We start from the raw sequence: 23,058 nt of genomic DNA, 5'->3' as shown, positions 1-23,058 counted from the left end.
GCAAGTAGAGATACTGGGGTGCAAAAAAATATATAACAATATGGGGATGAGGCAGCTGGGTGGGCTATTTACAGATGGGCTATGTACAGGTGCAATGATCGGTAAGCTGCTCTGACAGCTGATGCTTAAAGCTAGTGAGGGAGATATGAGTCTCCAGCTTCAGTGATTTTTGCAATTTGTTCCAGTCATTGGCAGCAGAGAACTGGAAGGAAAGGTGGCAAAATGAGGAGTTGGCTTTGGGAGGTGACCAGTGAAATATACCTGCTGGAGCGCTTGCTACAGGTGGGTGCGACTATGGTGACCAGTGAGCTGAGATAAGGCGTGGCTTTACCTAGCAAAGACTTATAGATGACCTGGAGCCAGTGGGTTTGGCGACGAATATGAAGCAAGGGCCAGCCAACGAGAGCATACTGGTCGCAGTGGTGGGTAGTATATGGGGCTTTGCTGACAAAACGGATGGCACTGTGATAGACTGCATCCAGTTCTCTGAGTAGAGTGTTGGAGGCTATTTTGAAAATGACATCGCCAAAGTCAAGGATCGGTAGTATAGTCAGTTTTACGAGAGTATATTCGGCAGCATGAGTGAAGGATGCTTTGATGCGAAATAGGAATTTTGGATTGGAGATGCTTAATGTGAGTCTGGAAGGAGAGTTTACAGTCTAACCAGACACCTAGGTATTAATAGTTGTCCACATATTCTAAGTCAGAATAGTGATGCCAGACGGCCGGGCGGGTGCGGACAATGATCGGTTGAAGAGCATGCATTTAGTTTTACTTGCATTTAAGAGCAGTTGGAGGCCACGGAAGGAGAGTTGTATGGCATTGAAGCTTGCCTGGAGGTTAGTTAACACAGTGTCCAAAGAAGGGCCAGATGTATACAGAATGGTGTCGTCTGCGTAGAGGTGCATCAGAGAATCATCAACAGCAAGAGCGACATCATTGATGTAAAAAGAGAAAAGAGTTGGCCCGACAATTGAACCCTGTGGCATCCCCATAGAGACTGCCAGAGGTCCGGACAACAGGCCCTCCGATTTGACACACTTAACTCTTTCTGAGAAGTAGTTGGTGAACCAGGCGAGGCAGTCATTTGAGAGAACAAGGCTGTTGAGTCTGCCGATAAGAATGTGGTGATTGACAGAGTCAAACCCTTGACCAGGTCGATGAAAACGGCTGCACAGTTTTGTCTTTTGTTGATGGCGGTAATGATATCGTTTAGGACCTTGAGTGTGGCTGAGGTGCACCCATGACCAGTTCAGAAACCAGATTGCATAGCGGAGAAGGTACGGTGGGATTCGAAATGGTCGGTGATCTGTTTGTTAACTTGGCTTTCAAAGACCTTAGAAAGTCAGGGTAGGATAGATATAGGTCTGTAACAGTTTTTGTCTATAGTGTCTCCCCTTTGAAGAAGAGGATGACACGCGGCAGCTTTCCAATCTTTAGGGATCTCAGACGATACGAAAGAGAGGTTGAACAGGCTAGTAATAGGGGTTGCAACAATTGCGGCGGATAATTTTAGAAAGAGAGGGTCCAGATTGTCTAGTCCAGCTGGTTTGTAGGGGTCCAGATTTTGCAGCTCTTTCAGAACATAAGCTATCTGGGAAGTCAAATAAAGGCAGATAAAGCGTGTTTATCCAAAGCCATCTCTTTACACCAATACCGGTCACAACTTGTAGACTTGTTTACGTGTTGCTGTGCTGTACGTGTTGCTGTGCGTTTTGTTGCCAACCTTACTTTGCTACCTGACAACTTTACGGTTTTTACTTTTTTTGCTTATTAATTACCGTTTATATTTTGGGTTTTTCCTTTTTTTCATTCAACTTTTTCACTCCGGACGCTTTATCTGGACGTGGTTTGTCAGGACCTCCAACAGCCGAAGCTAAGTAGTAGCATTAACATGATGCCTTCTAATTTCAGTCGCTCTACTCATAATGTACAGGAGAATGATCGACTTACAGCGAAGATAACTGTATTGCAAGCCCAGCTTCAGATGCAATCGTTAGGCAAGAGTAATTTCAGTGTAGGAAAGGATGAAACAGCGTCTGTGCCACCAGTAAGTACAGATAGTAACGTTAGTATAAATCCCCTCGCACGGTCCCCGCAGCGGGACAACTTTCTCATGGTTTCTGGAGGGAAATGCTGTAGGAATGCTCAACCGGTGTCGCTCATTCAGCCGACAGAAACCTTCAACCGGTTTTGCCCATTAAGCAGCGAGTAAGAGTCTGAGGCCGAGCCTTCTCTTGTCTCTACTCCTCCCATTACGGGGTCTGAGACGCCGAAGCTTCCCACCATTAGCTCTGACAAATTGAAAACCCTAGTCTTCGGCGACTCCGTTACCCGCAGTATTAGATTTCAAACGAATCATCCAGCGATCATACACTGTTTACCAGGGGGCAGGGTTACCGACATTAAGAAAGCAGAGCAACACTTTATTATGGACAGACTTCTCCCCATCTTAGCTACTGTTGTATCAGTATGTTTGACCATGGCAATTTACAATCCAGGGTTACTCCAAGCAGTTAAGTCACCTCAACTTGCTCAATTTCCACATTATTCAGTACGTCATTTCAGTCGCTGTAGTAGCTGACATCTATAGTGTTGAGTCATCCGCGTACATAGACACACTGGCCTTACTCAAAGCCAGTGGCAGGTCGTTAGTAAAGATTGAAAAAAGCAAGGGGCATAAACAGCTACCCTGGGGAAATCCTGAATCTACCTGGATTATGTTTGAGAGGCTTCCATTAAAGAACACCCTTTGTGTTCTGTTAAACAAGAAACTATTTTCCACATTATAGCAGGGTGTGTAGATGAAATCTGAGCAAGGGTTGCCTTCCAGAGAGACATCAGAGTTTAACTTCTTTGTTTCACAGAAACATGGCTCACTCGGGATACGTTATCAGAGTCGGTACAGCCACCTGGTTTCTTCACGCATCGCGCAGACGGAAACAAACATCTCTCTGGTAAGAAGAAGGGCGGGGGTGTATGCCTTATGATTAACGAGACGTGGAGTGATCATAACAACATACAGGAACTCAAGTCCTTTTGTTCACCTGACCTAGAATTCCTTACAAACAAATGCCGACCGCATTATCTACCAAGAGAATTCTCTTAGATTATAATCACAGTCGTGTATATCCCCCCCAAGCAGACACGGCCTTGACAGAACTTCATTGGACTCTGGAAACTGGAAACCACATATCCTGAGGCTGCATTTATTGTACCTGGGGATTTTAACAAGGCTAATCTAACATCTAACATTAGCTAGCTAACAATAAACCTATTTGGTTAACTTTAGCTAGCTATGACAATTGGTTTGTATAGCTAGTACTGTATGGATTGAGATTATGGTTCATTGTTTAGCTAACTAGCTACAGTGAGGGAAAAAAGTATTTGAACCCCTGCTGATTTTGTACGTTTGCCCACTGACAAAGAAATGATCTGTCTATAATTTTAATGGTAGGTTTATTTGAACAGTGAGAGACAGAATAACAACAAAAAAATCCAGAAAAACGCATGTCAAAAATGTTATAAATTGATTTGCATTTTACAGCTATCTATTATATAATAATGCTAAAATATTTGTATCTGGAATTTGTCTTTTAGCATCAGTAGAACACACCTGACTCTCCTCCACCAGTCATACAAGGAGAATAGTATAATGCCTCCCATCAAAAAAAGAGCAAGCACAGGTTACACCTGAAGCATGAGGATTTGCAGCGAGTTGTGAACTTCATCAACAACTACGCAGAGGACAATGCAATAGTATTAGCAGGACGCCACCCAGGACACAAACACTTTGGTGGAAAGCTGCTGCCATCCCATGTGACAAAAGCAGCGATGTGGCATCTCTACAAGGAATTGATAACTACACTTGGTATGTAAAGCATAAGCAACACGTTTTGATTATTTAATTTACCTCCAACATGATTGCCACGACTTTCATTGATCTCAGTCACATGATGACTGTATTTTCCAGAGGTACGTGTAGTCGGGCTGTCTTCCTTCAGGAATCTGTGGATAAAATTGCTGCTAAAATTAAGATAGATCACTTTCCCTTTAAGAGGCATTAAAAGAAGACAAAAATAAATGTTACCAATTGAATGACATCTATTGCAGGATAAATCAATGTGAAAGTTGACATAGCTGGACATACATGGATGTTACATTTTACTTTATGGGTTGGTTGTGTGGGCTTGTTCTAACCCATTGCTTTCTACTACATAGAATAATATAATTAAATTATATCTACATTAATATATCATTTATAAGTCCAGAAATGGATGTAACAAGTACAGATTGCCCCTCTAAGTCTATCGAGCACAATTGATGCTGACCAGCGTTATCTGGATTAGGGTTAGGCTGTCACTGTAGATAAGAATTTGTTCTTAACTAACTTGCCAAGTTAAATAAAGGTATAAAAACTTGGGAGGTGAATTGATGTTGTAATGTCTCCTACAATTTTTAAAAAATATTTCCTGTTTTACAGCTTCGATGCTCTGGAGCCTGGTGTTGTAGTTGCTAAAGAGCGTTCGGACTCAGACGGGACCAGGTTTCAGCTGCTGCGCAACGCTGACATCCTTCCTCCCATAGATGGTCTGTCTGTACAAGCACCACCTGGACTGGACACAGCTAGAAAAACTTATCTTTTGAGAAAATCAGGGAGTTTTGCTACGAAGAGGCTATACACGTCACATGCCCTGCACCAATCCACCAATCCTTTATCTTGCTGCTCAGCCACTTTACCCCTGATTGTATGCATATAACTACCTCATCTATCACTGATATCGTTATTGATATTGTTCTTGCATATACTGTATATTATTTTCTTTATATTGACACTATCTATTTCTGATATTGCTACTATGCAAGTAACCATCTCGCTGTACCGTTTACACCTACTGTTGAGACCCATCCACTTAGCAAGATGTGGCTGGGGGTCATAGCATTTCTTTCACATGACCCATCAATTTAGACAAGTGTGCCTGGGTAGGCGTCATGTAAAATGTACAAAATATTTTTTGTTTTCCATGGAATTTTCCTTTATTGTATCCTACTACTTTTACCACTTTTAGTCTTAATCTTTTAGACCTCATATGTGAATCCTTAAAGAGTGTCACAACCTGATCAGTTTCACCTGTCTTTGTGATTCTCTCCACCCCCCTCTAGGTGTCGCCCATCTTCCCCATTATCCCTTGAGCATTTATACCTGTGTTCTCGGTTTGTCTGTTGCCAGTTCGTATTGTCTTGTCAGGTCTACCCAGTGTACTTTACCGTGTTAGTTTTCCCGGTTCTAACCATTCTGCCTGCCCTGGCCCCGAGCCTGCCTGCGTCTTGATTACGAACCTCTGCCTGTCCTTGACCTGCCCTTAGTGTGATATAAATGATTGAGAACTGTACTATTCACCCCCTGTGTCTGCATCTGGGTCATATCCTGAGTTGTGATAAAGAGATGGGTGGTGCTGGCTTAAAATATTCATAGGCCATTTTCTCAAAAGTGAGGTTACAAGTTTATCAACTTTCAAAGCAGCATTACTTTCCCATTGTTCCTCATTTGCAGTGTATGATACACCATTTGTTGCTCTGTGTCTCTGCTTTAATCCAATGTAAAAACACTTTCAAATTTTTCTACATAAGACTGAATCAAAGCGATCGGTCACATATGGTTTCTAGGTGGTGTGGAACATGTTCCAGATGAGGGATCGTTGGAAACTGACACATTTTTTTGTAACTGAATAATTGACTTGAGCAAGTTTTTAGTATGTTTATAACTATATATATGGGTTAGATGGACAGATTTATGTGCAAATGTATTTGTGGCCGGAGGCAAAGTAGAAGGAGTCCTGAGCCAAATGGACCAACGCAGGCCTGGAGTGGCCCAGGAGTAGACGGTCATCATGGAAGGAGAGCCCTGCTGGGCTTTGGGTTGGGTCCGGTTATGTGGTGAACTTTACTACAGCATTGATAAGAAAAATGCCTTTTAAGACTATGACCAACAATGTACTATGAATCTTAATGGATAAAATGCTTGCACTGTTGGGTTTGTGGTGACAGGTATGAGAACCGTTACAAACAATGAGAAGATCTGAAGGCTCTGTTTAAGAGATTACAAACCTCCTGGAATGGGGAGATAAGTGGCCTCTAGCTGACATCCCTCACACTCAGGCACCATCCAGGTTCTTTGGTGTGTTTTTAAAAAATGTTTTTTTGGGGGGGAGTTGCATTTGCCCTAGAATTCTCACTATCAGTATCTGCAATTTGGCAGTATACCCAGAACATTATTTTGAGAACGAAAGGGATCTCTCAGTTTCAAGGACTCAGCTTTCAGTGAAGAAGACTTGGGAGTATTGTTCTGTCACATGCATAAACCAAATGTTAATGATGAATTAATTATGAACAGTGAATAAGCTATTTCATGCAAATATAACTGTCACGCCCTGACCATAGAGAGCCCTCAGTTCTCTATGGTGTTTAGGTCAAAGCTTGACTAGGGGGGTGTTCTAGTCATTGATTTTCTATGTGGCTGGGTTGCATGGTTCCCAATTAGAGGCAGCTGGTAATCGTTGCCTTTAATTGGGGATCATATTTAGGAAGCCCTTTCTCCCACCTGCTTTATGGGATATTGTTTTGAGTGAGTGCATGTAGCACTAAGTTTGTTCACGGTCGGTGTTTGTTTATAAGTTTCACTTTAAATAAACGAGGGGTGGTTGGTGGAGCAGCGGAGAGGGGAAGAGCGGGTCATCAGTCCGGTGCCATGTGTGCCAGCTCCCCGTACTCACCCTGAAGAGCCAGAGAAAGTCAGGGAAGCAATGGAGATGTTGGGAGAGAGAGAGAGAGAGAGAGAGAGATGGTCGGTGAAGTGGTCAAGTGAAGTGGTCAAGTGTGTTCTGCTCAACATTCAACCTGAAGAGCCTCTCACCAGTCCGGTGCCACCTGTGCCGGCTCTATGCACCAGGCTCCAGTGCGATTCCCCAGTCTGGTACGTCCTGTGCCAGCTCCCCGCACTCTCCCTGAAGTGCGTGTCACCAGTCCGGTGCCACCTGTACCGGCTCCACGCACCAGGCCTCCAGTGCGCCTCCCCAGTCCCGCTCCTAGGCTGGAGCCTTCCTCTGTGCCGGTGCCCAGTTCAGGCTCGGTGTCCAGTCCCGCTCCATGGCAGGAGCCTTCCTCTGCACCGGTGCCCAGTCCAGGCATGGCGTCCAACCCAGCTCCATGGCCGGAGCTCTCCTCTGCGCCGGTGCCCAGTCCGTCCAACCCAGCTCCATGGCCGGATTCGTGGTGGGGGGGGGCCCTGACCATAGAGAGCCCTGGGGTTCTCTATGGTGTTTAGGTCAGAGCTTGACAATGGGGGGTGTTCTAGTCATTGATTTTCTATGTGGCTGGGTTGTATTGTTCCCAATTAGAGGCAGCTGGTAATCGTTGCCTCTAGTTGGGGATCATATTTAGGAAGCCCTTTCTCCCACCTGCTTCGTGGGATATTGTTTTGAGTGAGTGCATGTAGCACTACATTTGTTCACAGTCGGTGTTTGTTTGTTTATTGTTTTGTTAATAAGTTTCACTTTAAATAAATATGTGGAACTCAAATCACGCTGCGCCTTGGTCCGTCTTTCCACACGACCAGTATATGAGAGAATTAATGGGACTGCCCTGGCAGAGCTCACATCAGACCGGTACATCAAATCAATCTTTATTTGTCACATACACTGAATACAAGTGTAGACCTTACCGTGAAATGCTTACTTACAATCCCTTAACCAACAGTGCAGTTCAAGAAGAGTTAAGAATATATTTACCAAATGAAGTAAAAGAACAAAAATCAAAAGTAACACAATAAAATAATAACGAGGCTATATACAGGGGGTACCGGTACTGAGTCAGTGTGGGGGGGGGTACAGGTTAGTTAAGGTAATTTGTACATGTAGTTGGGGTGAAGTGACTATGCATAGATAATAAACAGTGAATAGCAGCAATGTACACAACAAATGGAGGGGGGGGATTAATTGTTCAGGAGGGGGGGATTAAGGGGGGATTAATTGTTCAGCAGTCTTATGGCTTAGGGGTAGAAGCTGTTAAGGAGCCTTTTGGTCCTACACTTGGCACTCCGGTAACGCTTGCTGTGCGGTAGCAGAGAAAATAGTCTATGACTTGGGTCTCTGAAGTTTCTGAAGGTCTCTGAAGGTCCTGGATGGCAGGAAGCTGGGCCCCAGTGATGTACTGGGCAATACGCCCTACCCTCTGTAACGCCTTAAGGTCAGATGTCGAACAGTTGCCGTACCAGGTGGTGATGCAACCGGTCAGGATGCTCTGGATTGTGCAGCTGTAAAACTTTTTGAGGATCTGGGGACCCATGCTAAATCCTTTCAGTCTCCTAAGGGGGAAAAGGTTTTGTCGTGCCCTCTTCACGACTGTCTTGGTGTGTTTGGACCATGATAGTTCGTTGGTGATGTGGATACCAAGGAATTTGAAACTCTCGACCCGCTCCACTACAGCCCCATCGATGTTAATGGGGGCCTGTTTGGCCCCCCTGTTCCTGTAGTCCACGATAAGTTCCTTTGTCTTGCTCACTTTGAGTGAGAGTTTGTTGTCTTGGCACCACACTGCCAGGTCTCTGACCTCTGTCCTATAGGCTGTCTCATCATTGTCTGTGATCAGGCCGACACTGTTGTGTCGTCATCAAACTTAATAAAGGTGTTGGAGTCGTGCTTGGCCATGCAGTCGTGGGTGAACAGGGAGTATAGAAGGGGACTAAGCACGCAACCCAGAGGCGACCCCATGTTGAGGATCAGCGTGACTACCCTTACCACCTGGGGGCGGCCCAGGTCAGGGAGAGGTTGAAAATGTCAGCGAAGACATTTGCTAGTTGGGCCTTATAATGCTCTGAGTGCACGTCCTGGTAATTTGTCTGGCCCCGCGGCCTTGTGAATTTTGACATGTTTAAAGGTCTTATTCACATCAGCTATGGAGAGCGCGATCACACAGTCATCCGGAACAGCTGGTGCTCTCATGCATACTTCAGTGTTGCTTGCCTCGAAGCGAGCATAAAAGGCATTTAGCCAGTCTGGTAGGCTCGCATTACTGGGCAGCTCACGGCTGGGTTTCCCTTTGTAGTCAATAATAGTTTGCAAGCCCTGCCACATCCATCTAGCTTCAGAGCCGGTGTAGTAGGATTCAATCTTAGTTCTGTATTGACGGTTTGCCTGTTTGATGGTTCGTCTGAGGGCATAGCGGGATATCTTCTAAGTGTCAGGATTTGTTTCCACTCCTTTAAAGCAGCAGCTCTAGCCTTTAGCTCGGTGCGGAAGTTGCCTGTAATCCATGGCTTCTGGTTGGGAAATGTACGTACGGTCACTGTTGGGACGACGTCATCAATGCACTTATTGATGAAGCTGGTGACTGAGGTGGTATACTCCTCAATGCCATCGGACAAATCCCAGAACATATTCCAGTCTGTCCTAGCAAAACAGTCCTGTAGCTTAGCATCCGCGTCATCTGACCATTCCTTATTGAGCAAGTCACTGGTTCTTCCTGCATTCGTTTGTGCTTGTATTCAAGAATCGGGAGGATAGAATTATGGTCAGATTTGCCAAGTGGAAAGCGAGGGAAAGCTTTGTACGCATCTATGTGCGTGGAGTAAAGGTGGTCTACGTTTTTTTTAAAGGTGGTCTACGTTTTTTTCTTCTGGTTGCACATGTGACATGCTTGCAGAAATGAGGTAAAATGGATTTAAGTTATCCATTCAAGTATTAGACCAAAACATATGTGTCTGCTATATGCAAAATGTTTAGTATAAAGTATTAATGAATTCCTCCAGAGTGTTAGAACTACAGTGTTGTTACTTATGATGCCTTGCAGTTGCTGTTCTCTGCCTTGTGTCATGGAGACCTCCTTCTGTGCTTACTCTTTCTCTTTCCTTGTGGGCTGTTTAGCAGAGGACCAGCTTCTTGTCACAAAGTGTCCCTCCCTCTGCAATGTCTCTGTTGTGTGTTTTCCTTGGATTGCAATGCTGCAATGCCCCCTGCTTCAAGGCTGGAGCTGACCTTCTGTTCAACAATCAGATATATTCCGCTGCATCTGCATGTGTATCCTCTATTGCCATACTGCTGAATGACTTAGACCTTTGTATTGAGGCTGTGTGTAGTTTTGATTTAGCAACCAGCGCTGCTATGTGTTTGCATTGCTGTGTGGACTGTGACCTCTCAGTATTGTTTGTATTGAAATGTAGACCAACCCTCAGCCCTCTAGTACTGTAGCTGGGAATGCATCACCTGCTTTTCATGTTGCATGGCGAATGCATAGAAAGTCAGACGCTGGTCTTTAAGACATCTCTCATACAAAGTGTTGTGCTTACAATGACCTCCCACTTCTGTTGTGCAGTGGTGGTTGAGTTTGCATGGACGTGTAATTATGATGAAAAAAGTTGCTGAGATGAAAAAAACATACTGTACTTATTACAATGTGAACACTTTTGGAGTCATGCGTGCGTATGAGTGTATAAGAGTGAATAAGACAGGACGTTTGAATCAGACAGAGGTGTTTGGGAAGAAGAATGTCAGAAAGAGAAAGAGAACTCTCTGTGTCTGCACTTCACTGTGTGAGGCTATGAGTCTGTGAGCAGGGTGCTAAGTGGGGCCATTTAGTAGCACAATGTGGGAGTGTTTTAGACCCTGGCCCGTACTGCCAAATGGTTGCCATTCCTACCTCTGCATGTAAATAAACAGTGGTTATGCTGGCTGCTCACTGATTGGACATAATGTAATGAGCTGTGAAAGCCCAGTCAGTGGTGTCACACAATGAGGGCTCAGCACTCTCTCTATCTTTAATGGATCCCAGACCTGCCAGTTAGTTGTCCCAGTCCCACACACTAACTCTTGGTGAATACACTCTTCATATCTACACCATGCATTTCTTTTCCCATATTCTTACATTGCACTTCAATGTGTAGTCTATTATACTGAAGAAACATTGTTTGTTGTGACAACTGTTTGTGCGGTAATAAATGTGTTGTCTTTCCGTGAGAGAGTGGGAGAGTTTTATTTTATGTGAGTATGCTTGGCTGGTGCCACTGTGAGGGAGAGGGGAAAGATGGAGCTGCAGTGGATAGCAGCTTTCTTATTGTGTTTTTTTATTGCTGATCTTTTTCTGTACATAATTACTCTGCCATAATTTCCTGCTTCTGAAAGCTACTGTATGATCCCTTATTGATGTCACCTGTTAAACCCACTTTAATCAGTGTAGATGAAGGGGAGGAGACGGGTTAAAGAAGGATTTTTAAGCCTTGAGACAATTGAGACATGTATTGTGTATGTGTACCATTCAGGCAGTGAATGGGCAAGACAATAGGTTTAAGTGCCTCTGAACAGGGTATGATAGTAGATGCCAGGCACACCGGTTTGAGTGTGTCAAGAACTGCAACGCTGCTGGGTTTTTCACGCTCAACAGTTTCCCGTGTATCAAGAATGGTCCACCACCCAAAGGACATTTATCCAACTTGACACAACTGTGGAATCCACTGGAGTCAACATTGGCCAGCATCATGTGGAAAGCTTTCAACACCTTGCAGAGTCCATGCCCCAAAAAAACTGACGCTGTTTTGAGGGCAAAGGGGGGTGCAACTCAATATTAGGAAGGTGTTCCTAATGTTTTGTACACTCAGTGTATATCTCGCTGGTTTTTCTATGCATCATCAAGACCGGACGGCAAGCAAAGGAAGGAACAGGGTTTATACTTGTTAACAACAGCTGGTGCACAATCTCTAATGTTTTTGCGAGTTAGAATACCTCATGATAATCTACAGAACATATTATTTACCAAGAGATTTACCAAACTGATGCTGGGACAAAGACCACACTCAACGAGCTGTATAGGGCCATATGCAAACAAAAAAATGCATATCCAGAGGTGTCGCTTCTCGTGGCCAGTGATTGTGATATAGGAAACCTGAAATTTGTTTTACCTCATTTTTACCTGCAAGTCACCTGTGCAGCTAGAGGCGACAAAACTGTACTCCACACACAGAAACGCATGCAAGGCCCTCGCTCATCCTCCCTTTCGCAAATCAAACCATAACTCTATCCTCCTGCTTCCTGCTTACAAGCAAAAACTCAAACAGGAAGTACCAGTGACGCGCTCAATATGGAAGTGATCGGATGAAGGGGATGCTAAGCTACAGGACTGTTTCGCTAGCACAGACTGGAATATGTTCCCAGGATTCATCCGATAACATTGAGGAGTTTACCACATCAGTCACAGGCTTCGTTAATACGTGCATCAACGACATCATCCCCACATTGACTGGACGTACATACCTCAACCAGAAGCCATGATTACAGGCAACATCGGCACTGAGCTAAATGCTAGAGCTGCCGCTTTCATCAGATCGAATATTACTACGCTGGCTCTGATGCTCGACGGATGTGGCAGGCTTGCAAACTATCACGGATTACAATGGAAAACTCAGCTGTGAGCTGCCCATCGACGTGAGCCTACCAGACAAGCTAAATGCCTTCGATATTCTCTTCGAGACAAGCGACACTGAACCATGCATGAGAACACCAGCTGTTCCAGGCGACTGTGTGATCTGGCTCTCCGTAGCCGATGTGAATGAGACCTTAAAACAGGTTAACATTTGCAAGGCCACGGGGCCAGACGGAATATCAGAACGTGTACTTAGTGCATCTGCTGACCAGCTGGCAAGTGTCTTCACTGACATTTTCAACCTATCCCTGACCCAGTCTGTAATACCAACTTGTTTCAAGCAGACTACCATAGTACCTGTGCCCAAGATTTCCAAGGTAACCTGGCTAAATAAAGCAACAGTAAACATGTCATCCCCCAGGAATGATGCAGTTAATTACTATAGCTCCTGCCTTGGGCCAAAAAGTGTAATTTTGTAAATACCGGATCTCTATGGCAAGACGCCTCATTCACCCAAGTTTCATAAAAATCAGGCCAGTGCTATCTGAGATATTGCGTGTGACTAACAAACATACAGAGACAGATACACAGTCCCCTCCCAGATTTCAGTGACAGTGACTTATTGACCCGTAGCACTCACATTTATATCCATGAAATGCTTTCAAAGGCTGGTCATGGCTCACACCAACACCATCATCCCTGTCACCCTGGACCCACTCCAATCCGCATACTGCCCCAACAGATCCACAGATGATGCAATATATTTTGCACTCCACACTCCCCTCACCCACCTGGACAAGAGGAATACCTATGTAAGGATGCTGTTCAATCATTACAGCTCAGCATTTAACACCATAGTCCCTTCCAAGCTCATCACCAAGCTCAGGACCCTGGGACTGAACACCTCCTTCTGCAACTGGACCCTGAACTTCCTGATAGGCCGATCCCCCAGGTGGTGAAGCAAGTGACAAATTAAATGTGATTTGGAAGAGTTTTTTGAATTATACCTGAGTATTTTGGGTTGGTTAGTGACAGTTTGTAGGCTAGTAATGGGAGATGGGTGGAGATGTACCTCTAAAATGTCAGTGACTATTTGGTGAAGAGATTCTGCAGAAGTGGAGCCATAGATTCCAAAGTAGCCCAGTAACTGAAACTGTTTTGTGGATGTTGGTACTGTGAGGATCGACGCTGGCGACAGGAAGCAGGTACAGGGAGAACATTTCATGAAATACGGACATGAAAAAGGACAGGAACAGTGTCTGGACAGGGGACAAAATAACAACATCTGGTCCCCCGGAACAACCATGGGACCAGACAATTATAGACCGGGCAATCAACAATGGGAAGGAGTCCAAGTGCGTCCAATGAGCGCTGCTGCGCCTGGCATTCCACCTGGGCGAGCCTGATGGGACGGCCGAGGCATGGGCGCTGGACAAGAAAGCTGGAGCATAGAACCCCAACGAACCGGCAGAGGCATGGGGTTGGCGAACAAGCTGAGGTGTGGGATCCTAACGAGCCGGTTGATGTGTGAAAGCCTGATGAACCGGCTGAGGCATGGGAGCCTGATGGCCAGCTGAAACATGACGTGGGGTGGGTGCCTGCCGAGCCCATCGGGGCAAGAAAAACATATCGAGCCTTCTAGGGCGTGGAATCCTGACCAGCTAACTGAGGCACCCCCAGTTCCATCGGTGACGGCACCCGGACCCGACATCACCAACAAAAACAAGGCCTCTCTGATGATTCCAATTTTGGTGTCTGCATTCTGTGAGGATCGACACTGGAGACAGGAAGCAGGTACAGGGAGAACATTTAATGAATATCGGACATAAAACAGGACAGGAACAGCGTCTGGACAGGGGACAAAATAACAACATCAATGCAGACACAGGGAACAACCGGGGGAGCAGACAATTATTGAAACGATGTTCGCTGAGAACCGGGAAGCAAGTTCAGGGAGTGAGTGTTAATAAACAAACACAACATAATACAAGAATAAGAAACACAAACAACGCACAGAACTGACACAGGAACAGAAACAATAACGCCTGGGGAAGGAACCAAAGGGAGTGACATATATAGGGAAGGTAATCAGGGGGTGATGGAGTACAGGTGAGTCTGAAGATGCACAATTGCCCATAATGATGGTGACAGGTGTGCGCCATAACGGGCAGCCTGGTGACAAAGCCAGTTGATTCCTATAATCCTCTTCAAATTATGGTTATTTGTGTATGATTTGTAAAGCTAAAAAACAATATTGAAAAGTTTGTTTTTGAAACGCGTTTGGTTGGTCCCTTCAAAATCATATTTTCATGGTTTGATCCACTAAGGTAATCATGCCATTTACTATGTAGGTCCAACTGTGTGGGTTTTACTGTGGTAATATTTTGTATATACTTTTTTATAATGGATTTATGTCTATATGCTTTTGGATATTGTGGTCTTGTGTTTTGATGGAAAAACAACTGTCATCTGTAACGGTTTTCCTTAGGTGAAAGAGAGTCAGACCAAAATGCGGCGTGGCTATTGCGATCCATGTTTAATGAGACAAAGTAAACACGATCAAATACAAAAACAAATAAACGTAACACGAAAACCGAAACAGCCTAATACTGGTGCAAAGTAACACTGTGACAGAACAAGGACAATCACCCACAAAACCCAACACCAAACAGGCTACCTAAATATGGTTCCCAATCAGAGACAATGACGAACACCTGCCTCTGATTGAGAACCATATCAGGCCAAACATAGAACTAGACAAACTAGACATGTAACATAGAATGCCCACTCAGATCACACCCTGACCAACCAAAACATAGAAACATACAAAGCAAACTATGGTCAGGGTGTGACCGCAAAACCTGAACCTATAGGGGAGGGTCTGGGTGGGCATCTGTCCGCGGTGGCGGCTCTGGTGCTGGACGTGGCCCCCACTTCACCATAGTCTTAGTCCCCCACCTTGTCCGCTTCCGTGGCCTCCAAGCCACGGCGACCCTACTTAATGACTCCACTGGACAGAGGGGCAGCTCGGGACAGAGGGGCGGAAGCTCGGGACAGAGGGGCGGAAGCTCGGGACAGAGGGGCTCTGGCGCCTCTGGGCTGAGGGGCTCTGGCGCCTCTGGGCTGAGGGGCTCTGGCGCCTCTGGGCTGAGGGGCTCTGGCGGCCCCTGGCTGACTGGCGGCCCCTGGCCGACTGGCGGCCCCTGGCGGCACTGGCGGCCCCTGGCCGACTGGCCGACCCTCCTTAATGACCCCACTGGACAGAGGGGCAGCTCGGGACAGAGGGGCGGAAGCTCGGGACAGAGGGGCGGAACCTCGGGACAGAGGGGCTCTGGCGCCTCTGGGCTGAGGGGCTCTAGCGCCTCTGGGCTGAGGGGCTCTGGTCTGAGGGGCTCTGGCGCCTCTGGTCTGAGGGGCTCTGGCGCCTCTGGGCTGAGGGGCTCTGGCGCCTCTGGGCTGAGGGGCTCTGGCGCCTCTGGGCTGAGGGGCTCTGGCGGCCCCTGGCTGACTGGCGGCCCCTGGCTGACTGGCGGCACTGGCGGCCCCTGGCCGACTGGCGGCACTGGCGGCCCTTGGCTGACTGGCGGCACTGGCCAGACGGGTGGCTCAGGCAGCGCTGGGCAGACGGGTGGCTCAGGCGGCGCTGGGCAGACGGGTGGCTCAGGCGGCGCTGGGCAGACGGGTGGCTCAGGCGGCGCTGGGCAGACGGGTGGCTCAGGCGGCGCTGGGCAGACGGGTGGCTCAGGCGGCGCTGGGCAGACGGGTGGCTCAGATGGCGCTGGGCAGACGGGAGGCTCAGATGGCGCTGGAGAGGAAGGCTCTGGCAGCGCTGGACTGAGTAGCTCTCGTAGCGCCGAACAGGCGGGAAACTCCGGCTGCGCTGGAGAGGCGGGAGACTCCAGCAGCGCTGGAGAGGAGGGAGACTCCGGCAGCGCTGGAGAGGCGAGGCCCACTGTAGGCCTGATGCGTGGTGCTGGCACTGGGCCGAGGACACGCACAGGAAGCCTGGTGCGGGGAGCTGCTACGGAGGGCGGAGACCGGACCGTGCAGGCGCACTGGAGTAATCATGCCATTTACTAGTGTAGGTCCAACTGTGTGCAAGGTTTTACTGTGGAGACCAGATGCGTCTCCTACCTGACATTTTTAATATTTTGTATATACTTTTTTATAATGGATTTATGTCTATATGCTTTTGGATATTGTGGTCTTGTGTTTTGATGGAAAAACAACTGTCATCTGTAACGGTTTTCCTTAGGTGAAAGAGAGTCAGACCAAAATGCGGCGTGGCTATTGCGATCCATGTTTAATGAGACAAAATAAACACGATCAAATACAAAAACAAATAAACGTAACACGAAAACCGAAACAGCCTAATACTGGTGCAAAGTAACACAGCGACAGAACAAGGACATAAGGACAATCACCCACAAAACCCAACACCAAACAGGCTACCTAAATATGGTTCCCAATCAGAGACAATGACGAACACCTGCCTCTGATTGAGAACCATATCAGGCCAAACATAGAACTAGACAAACTAGACATGTAACATAGAATGCCCACTCAGCTCACACCCTGACCAACCAAAACATAGAAACATACAAAGCAAACTATGGTCAGGGTGTGACATCATCTGAGAGCATTTTTAAAACAGAGTTTTTTTTGTGTGTGTGTGTGTGTGTGTGTGTGTGTGAGTGAGTGAGTGAGTGAGTGAGTGAGTGAGTGAGTGAGTGAGTGAGTGAGTGAGTGAGTGAGTGAGTGAGTGAGTGAGTGAGTGAGTGAGTGAGTGAGTGAGTGAGTGAGTGAGTGAGTGAGTGAGTGAGTGAGTGAGTGTGTGTGCTGTAAACAATGTCAGCGGCATGCATATGCCTGGTAGATATCTGAGGTGGATAATTATGTATAAAGTTTTGTGCCAGGAAACATAACTTGATTAGCAGCTAATGTTCCTTGCAGAGAGCCCATCAATCTTCATCACGGCCCTGCCCTCCCCTTGTGCTGAGTGTGTATTTGGACAAGTGTAGTTGGTTTATGTAGATAGTGAAAAAATATAATAAACATGTAGATTAAACCCCTTTTGAAGCTTGCAGTATTAAATGGCATGATTTAGTGCAGAATGAAGGACTGATTCCACATGAAATGAGAGTGATGACACTTTCCAAGACTTGCTCCATTTCTCTCACTCTAATTTGACCCCACACTGATTCATTAAGCCTGGCCAACTCAGTCACAAATGAATTATGGTGGGCAGACTCAACTTTGATTCAGAGAGCTGTGAGTGTGAACCACACAGTAAACCCTACACTATATAATATATATGCCTCACTACACCACCATTCATCCCTAGAAATCATCTCATCCACCTATATATCTTCCCTGTCAGCCCTCCATTTTACTACTGCAGTCTTGTTCCCCTGAATGATATCATGGAGTATGTTCCTCATAGGTGGTCTGACTGTTGGTTAGAGGAAAGAGAAGCCAACCGGCGATTTTAAAGGTTACTAAATCCAAACAATTCAGTGAACTGACTTGAATACCTACACTTTAGGTCTAAAAAATACATCAAAACACATCAGTGTTTCAGTCTAAAATGGTGCACTATTGCAATTGATCTGGTTGTTATTAGTGTGTCGATGGGTAATATATTAAAGAAAAAAATGTACCTCATTCAGAGAGATTTCAGATTTGTTTTCCATTAAAATAAATAAGAATGAGAGGACTGCCTCTTGGGTCTGAAGTCCAAATTAGGATCATTTTTTCAATTCAAACACTTAGAAGGGTCAACAGACTCTTATTCATCATTTATTTGTGTGTTATTCCTTAGAAATAGAGATCAGAGAGCAGAACAGTTGAACCACTGGGTGGCACTAGAACATTCAGCCATCCTGTTGTGGTTGTGTCTAGAGATCATTACTTTCGCCAATTATTAACTAACTTTACAGTTAGTTGTTGGTTGAAGAGTTTGCTCTAGAGACTAGAAATTACTTAGAATATATGCTGACATCATAAGTCTCAATAGTCATTATGTTAGGGAGTGGTATCTCAGACCAGTAGAAGTGTGTTTAAATGTGAACTGAACTTAGTTTTCAGTCATTTACTTAGGTTGCGTTTAGACAGGCAGTCCAATTCTGATCTTTTTTTCTACTGATTGGTCTTCTGGACCAATCACATCAGATGTTTTCACATCAGATCTTTTTCAGAGCTGGTCTGATTGGTCAAGACAATTAGAGAGAGAAAAAAATCTGAATTTGTCACAATAATTCAATCAGAATAACATTGAGATGGATATTCTTCATATTTTAATTAAATGCATGAAATTTGGGAAAAAACAACCACTTTGGTGCATCAGATTAATTTGAAGAAATTCTTATAAACAAAAGATATTGTTTCAGATGCTTAGTTCTTGTTTGTTGAGGATCCTCAGTTTAGCAGAGCCACAGTATCTTACAGAAAGTGCTACATAATCTGTCAATAGAGTTGAAGACTAAATGTGCTGATGACTGTTTGAGCTGAGCAGGCTAGGGAATGGAACCTCTTTTTCTCCTCAGAAGGTTTTCAGCATGACGTTTTATTTACACATCTGACCAAAAGAATCCTATACACAGGAAATGCTTGTGATTGTGAGTTCCTCTCCTCAAATGTGGGGAAGTTTATTTATTTCCACAGGCATTCCTGATTTGCACTCTCAAGGTCTGCAGTGAGGGTTTCAGAGGAGTATAAATTGAAGCTATATTTAGAAGTGGGAGTTTGGGCTAAGAGTTTTCATGATTATGTTGTCAATAACGCTCTGATTTCATGCAGGTGTCATAACAAAACCCCACAAACCCACTGCTTATTTATGCGACTGTATACAGTATGCAACTTTACAGTTCAATACCATAACAACTTTCATTCACTGTAAATCACATAGTGACCTCAAGGAAACAGATGGCAATGCTTTGGTTGATACAGTATTTGTGTTAACAGCACTTTTTGCAATGGGAAATTTGATCAACTTGTAAACAAATGTATGTGTACTGGTGCCCATAGCTCTAATTCTGATGCAATAGGCCTACATACTGTGGGTCGTGAACAAGTTTAACTCTTCCCTTCATAATTTGGGCTAATAACCTGCCCAGGGACTGCGGTTGAAAATTAGCCGGCTGGCTAAAACCAGAACATTTACTGAAACGTTGATTAATGTGCACTGTCCCTGTAAAAATAAAATAAACTCAGTAAGTCTGTATGAGGGAGAGCATTGAAGACCTGGCTGCAGGGCTATACTGAAGAATGCATGACCAAATGTAATGATTTTTACGTTTTATAGGCTAAGATTGAATGTGTTAGTTACACTGCAATGTTCTCAATTTACTTTTGTCAATTTTCATAGAATTAAATCAAGCTGATGTGCAATGTATTCTTTTAGTTTATTACGGTTTGTTTTTACATTCAAGATGGAAAAAGAAAAATTTGTAAAATTATATATATTTTCAGATACCATAATGCTACCACTTTAACATTGAAATGTAACACCGGAGGATCAGCACAGAATATAACTCACACAACAGTGAAATGGCAGGCACTCCGATGAAAAGCTCAGAGCTACTACATATAAAACCCTCATTATAATAAACATTTACATTTACTAAAACAACATCCGTATACTCATGAGGGCTTTTCGTCAAATGCAAAGGTATTTTACGCGCACCAGCTCATGGGAAGTGAAGGTAGCCTAATAATCATAATCATAATCATAAATGTAATCATAATTGGTTCATCGTTATAGTGCTGATAGCCTCTTGATCAGATGGTTGTAGAAGTCAAATTATTAATATCATATTCTCTCTTCCCACTGCACGAAAATGGTGACACTCGTGCGTAATATCTTTAGATGTTCCCATTTTATCACATCACCTCTCGTTTGTATATCACTTTGCCTATTTGAAATGTAGAACTTTCTCAGGGCAGGTGAATGATAAGTAAGAGCAAAGAGGAAATTCCATCTGGTACAGCTGGTGCGTGCGTGCACCCAAGATAACAGACGAATTGAATGTGTGACTTTGGGGGTCCAAGCCCGTCTGTGCTGTCACACCAATGCTGCTTTTGTGCATTTGGTTTCCCTTTTTTGCTAAGATACTGTCTATGCTAAAACATTTTGATTTGTCCGTTGCTCTGCTTGGGACGGTGGGTATAATGTCCTTTGTTCTGCACAGAATAGATGAGTTCAAGTTCACCGCGCAACCGGACAGGACAGGAGACCCGTTCTCCCTCCCATCAAACGCTAGTATGCTGCTGTCTGGTTCAACCTCGTGGAGGGAAGACGCTCCTGAAAGATGCGCTGCGTCCAACCAGACCCTGTGGTCCTGAACTGGTATGCACCTTGGACCGAGGCGCGCGTCAGTGGATTGACTGCCGTACATGTCCTGCGTGGATTCAATTTGGATTTCATTGTGCACATTTAATTTTGGGCCATGGCCAGACCCACTTTGCTGCATCCCAACATTGTTGAACTCACCAAGAACATATTTTAAATCTGAACATTTCTCATAACATCTATGCTGTTGTTCCATCTCTGTGCCCACCACAGCCCTCTCTCCAGCTGACATTGGCCTACCCATCCTCCTCAGGTAAGCATCAGCTGGAAGTTTAGACCCTATCGGGTTCGAGGAGACCGGACCCCTGTTCCTCTTGTGAGTAGTTTTGGACTCTGCAGTCTCTTGACCCTTTAGTTTTCTCTTCCTCCGTCTATAGTTTCCGTGGTCGAACATGTCCAGACACTTGGTGTCCAAAGTCCAGTAGCTGCCTTTACCGGGCCGGCCCTTTTCTCTCGGTACCTTGATGAAACAGTCATTTAGAGAGAGGTTGTGACGGATTGAGTTCTGCCAGCCCTGCTTGTTGTCATGGTAAAAAGGGAAGTGGTCCATGATAAACTGGTAAATGCCGCTCAGCGTCGCGCGCTTCTCTGGCGCGCCCTTTATAGCCATTGCGATAAGTGCAATGTAGCTGTACGGAGGTTTTTGCGGAGGTTCCTGCCGATTCGGGACGAACCCCAAAGCGGGAAGAATGGTACCGCCGTCGCCTCCATATAAGTAAATCAAGGAGGAATTGGAGAGATTGAGCGCGGAAGGTGGCACTCCAAGCTGCGGCACTCTGCTGTGGTACAGACTCATGACGCTGGAGCGCTATTTCCTTCCCAAGGAAACTTTAGCCCGTAGAGAGTGCTGCTCTTGGAATGACGGGCTCACGCTGCGTCCCTGCCTCATGAGTCTAGAAATGTTAAATAATTGTTGTACGTTTGCTGTTTTATGTTGACTTTGCACTGGAAAATAAATGTTCGATCATAAACACTCGTTGTGTTTTCAGCCCACCCACATTAATTAAAAAATTCATTGCAGAAAGCGGCTCTCTCCCCGCGTGTCCCCTGCGTACCAGCCAATGGTGTGCTTGGTTATTCCCTCATTTGTTTATAGAATTAGTCTGTTGATAAGTCTGCCCACCCAAGTTGAATCAAGCTGTGTTTATTTGGAAAAATTTCCGGGCACCCAATACATAAACGCACTGATCTGATGTTTGAAATATCACGTCCACCCTTGACGCTCAAAGTTGCTCACACAGAGAGAACAAGCAAACGGTCGCGTTCTTTCTGGACGTTGCTGTGGGTTACTTGAAATGAAAACAAAGAGTATAAAAGAAAAATAACTTAAACAATTGTCTTTTAACTCAAGTTGTGACAGACCCCCCTACATTAGCAATAAAAAAAAAGACAGAAGGTATAGCCTATAATTTACACATTTAATCCCCAAACCTGCATGGTGTAAATAGGCACAGCTTTTATTTCATTTATAGCAATACATAAAAAATATACTTTAGGTAATTGTTTTATAATGAGAATATCCCTCTGCTATACTGCTTGGGAAAAAAAATGAACACAGTGTTTTAACGGTTTTATCAAGAGATGAGTGAGAAAGCCACCCACTGCCATAAAAGGACAATTTGGCAGGACGTGAAGGTAAACAGTATTATTTGTGGATGCGTGCATGATGCTTTATATTATGTATTTTCCTGTTTATAAGACGGAGGAGGATTATAACAACTTTACAAGTGCACACAGCTGGCCGGTGCTTACATTACGAGTTTGGAGGTTTCAGCATATATAAACTCTGGAGTTTTTTTTTTGAGTTTGTCTTTTTTCCTCTCCTCACAAACTATGATTCATTAAGAAATAAGCCAACATGGCCAAAAGCAGCCTATATGTATCCCTCAAGTACTTTTAGACCACACATTCATCTGATGTTGTAGGGTGCTGTTGCAGACCATTCCATTCATTGGCCTAAAATAAAATATATAGAAATATAGCCCGCTATAAGAGTGACATATTTGACATTTACATTTTAAACATAATATATGTGGGTGAATGCAAAAATGAAAATAATGCGGTCAATGAGCTCAGGCTATATCCTATTTTAATGTAAGCTATTTTTTGATAATTGTTTTGTGGACATCATAAACTTGGCCTACACATTTTTTTGGGGTTCGGTTAGTGGCTAGATGGCCATTAGAAAGTCATTGTATAACCAGTAACACCTGGGGGTAATGAAAATTGAGAAATGAAAACGTTTAATTTGATAGAAAAATAGGATATATAGGTCCCCCTTGAATGATATCAATATTGCA

The 23,058-nt window shown here is 44.8% G+C and overlaps 1 protein-coding gene across 1 annotated transcript; it reads right to left on the bottom strand.

Annotated features, from left to right (window-relative positions):
- Nucleotides 1-19,792: 19,792 nt before the first annotated feature.
- On the bottom strand, nt 19,793-21,805 carry foxl1 (forkhead box L1). The gene has a single exon (XM_024379320.2). The coding sequence runs from the start codon at nt 21,552-21,554 to the stop codon at nt 20,322-20,324; it is 1,233 nt and encodes a 410-aa protein (XP_024235088.1). The 5' UTR covers nt 21,555-21,805; the 3' UTR covers nt 19,793-20,321.
- Nucleotides 21,806-23,058: the final 1,253 nt, after the last annotated feature.

Source organism: Oncorhynchus tshawytscha, linkage group LG19, assembly GCF_018296145.1.
Source record: "Oncorhynchus tshawytscha isolate Ot180627B linkage group LG19, Otsh_v2.0, whole genome shotgun sequence".
Classification (NCBI taxonomy): domain Eukaryota; kingdom Metazoa; phylum Chordata; class Actinopteri; order Salmoniformes; family Salmonidae; genus Oncorhynchus; species Oncorhynchus tshawytscha.
The sequence above is the reverse complement of the archived record's forward strand: the minus strand, read 5'-3'. Positions and strand labels throughout refer to the sequence as shown.

What these genes read in the sequence shown, in the direction of transcription:
- foxl1 (XM_024379320.2), bottom strand. Translation starts at nt 21,554, where the DNA reads ATGAGTCTGTACCACAGCAGAGTGCCGCAGCTTGGAGTGCCACCTTCC.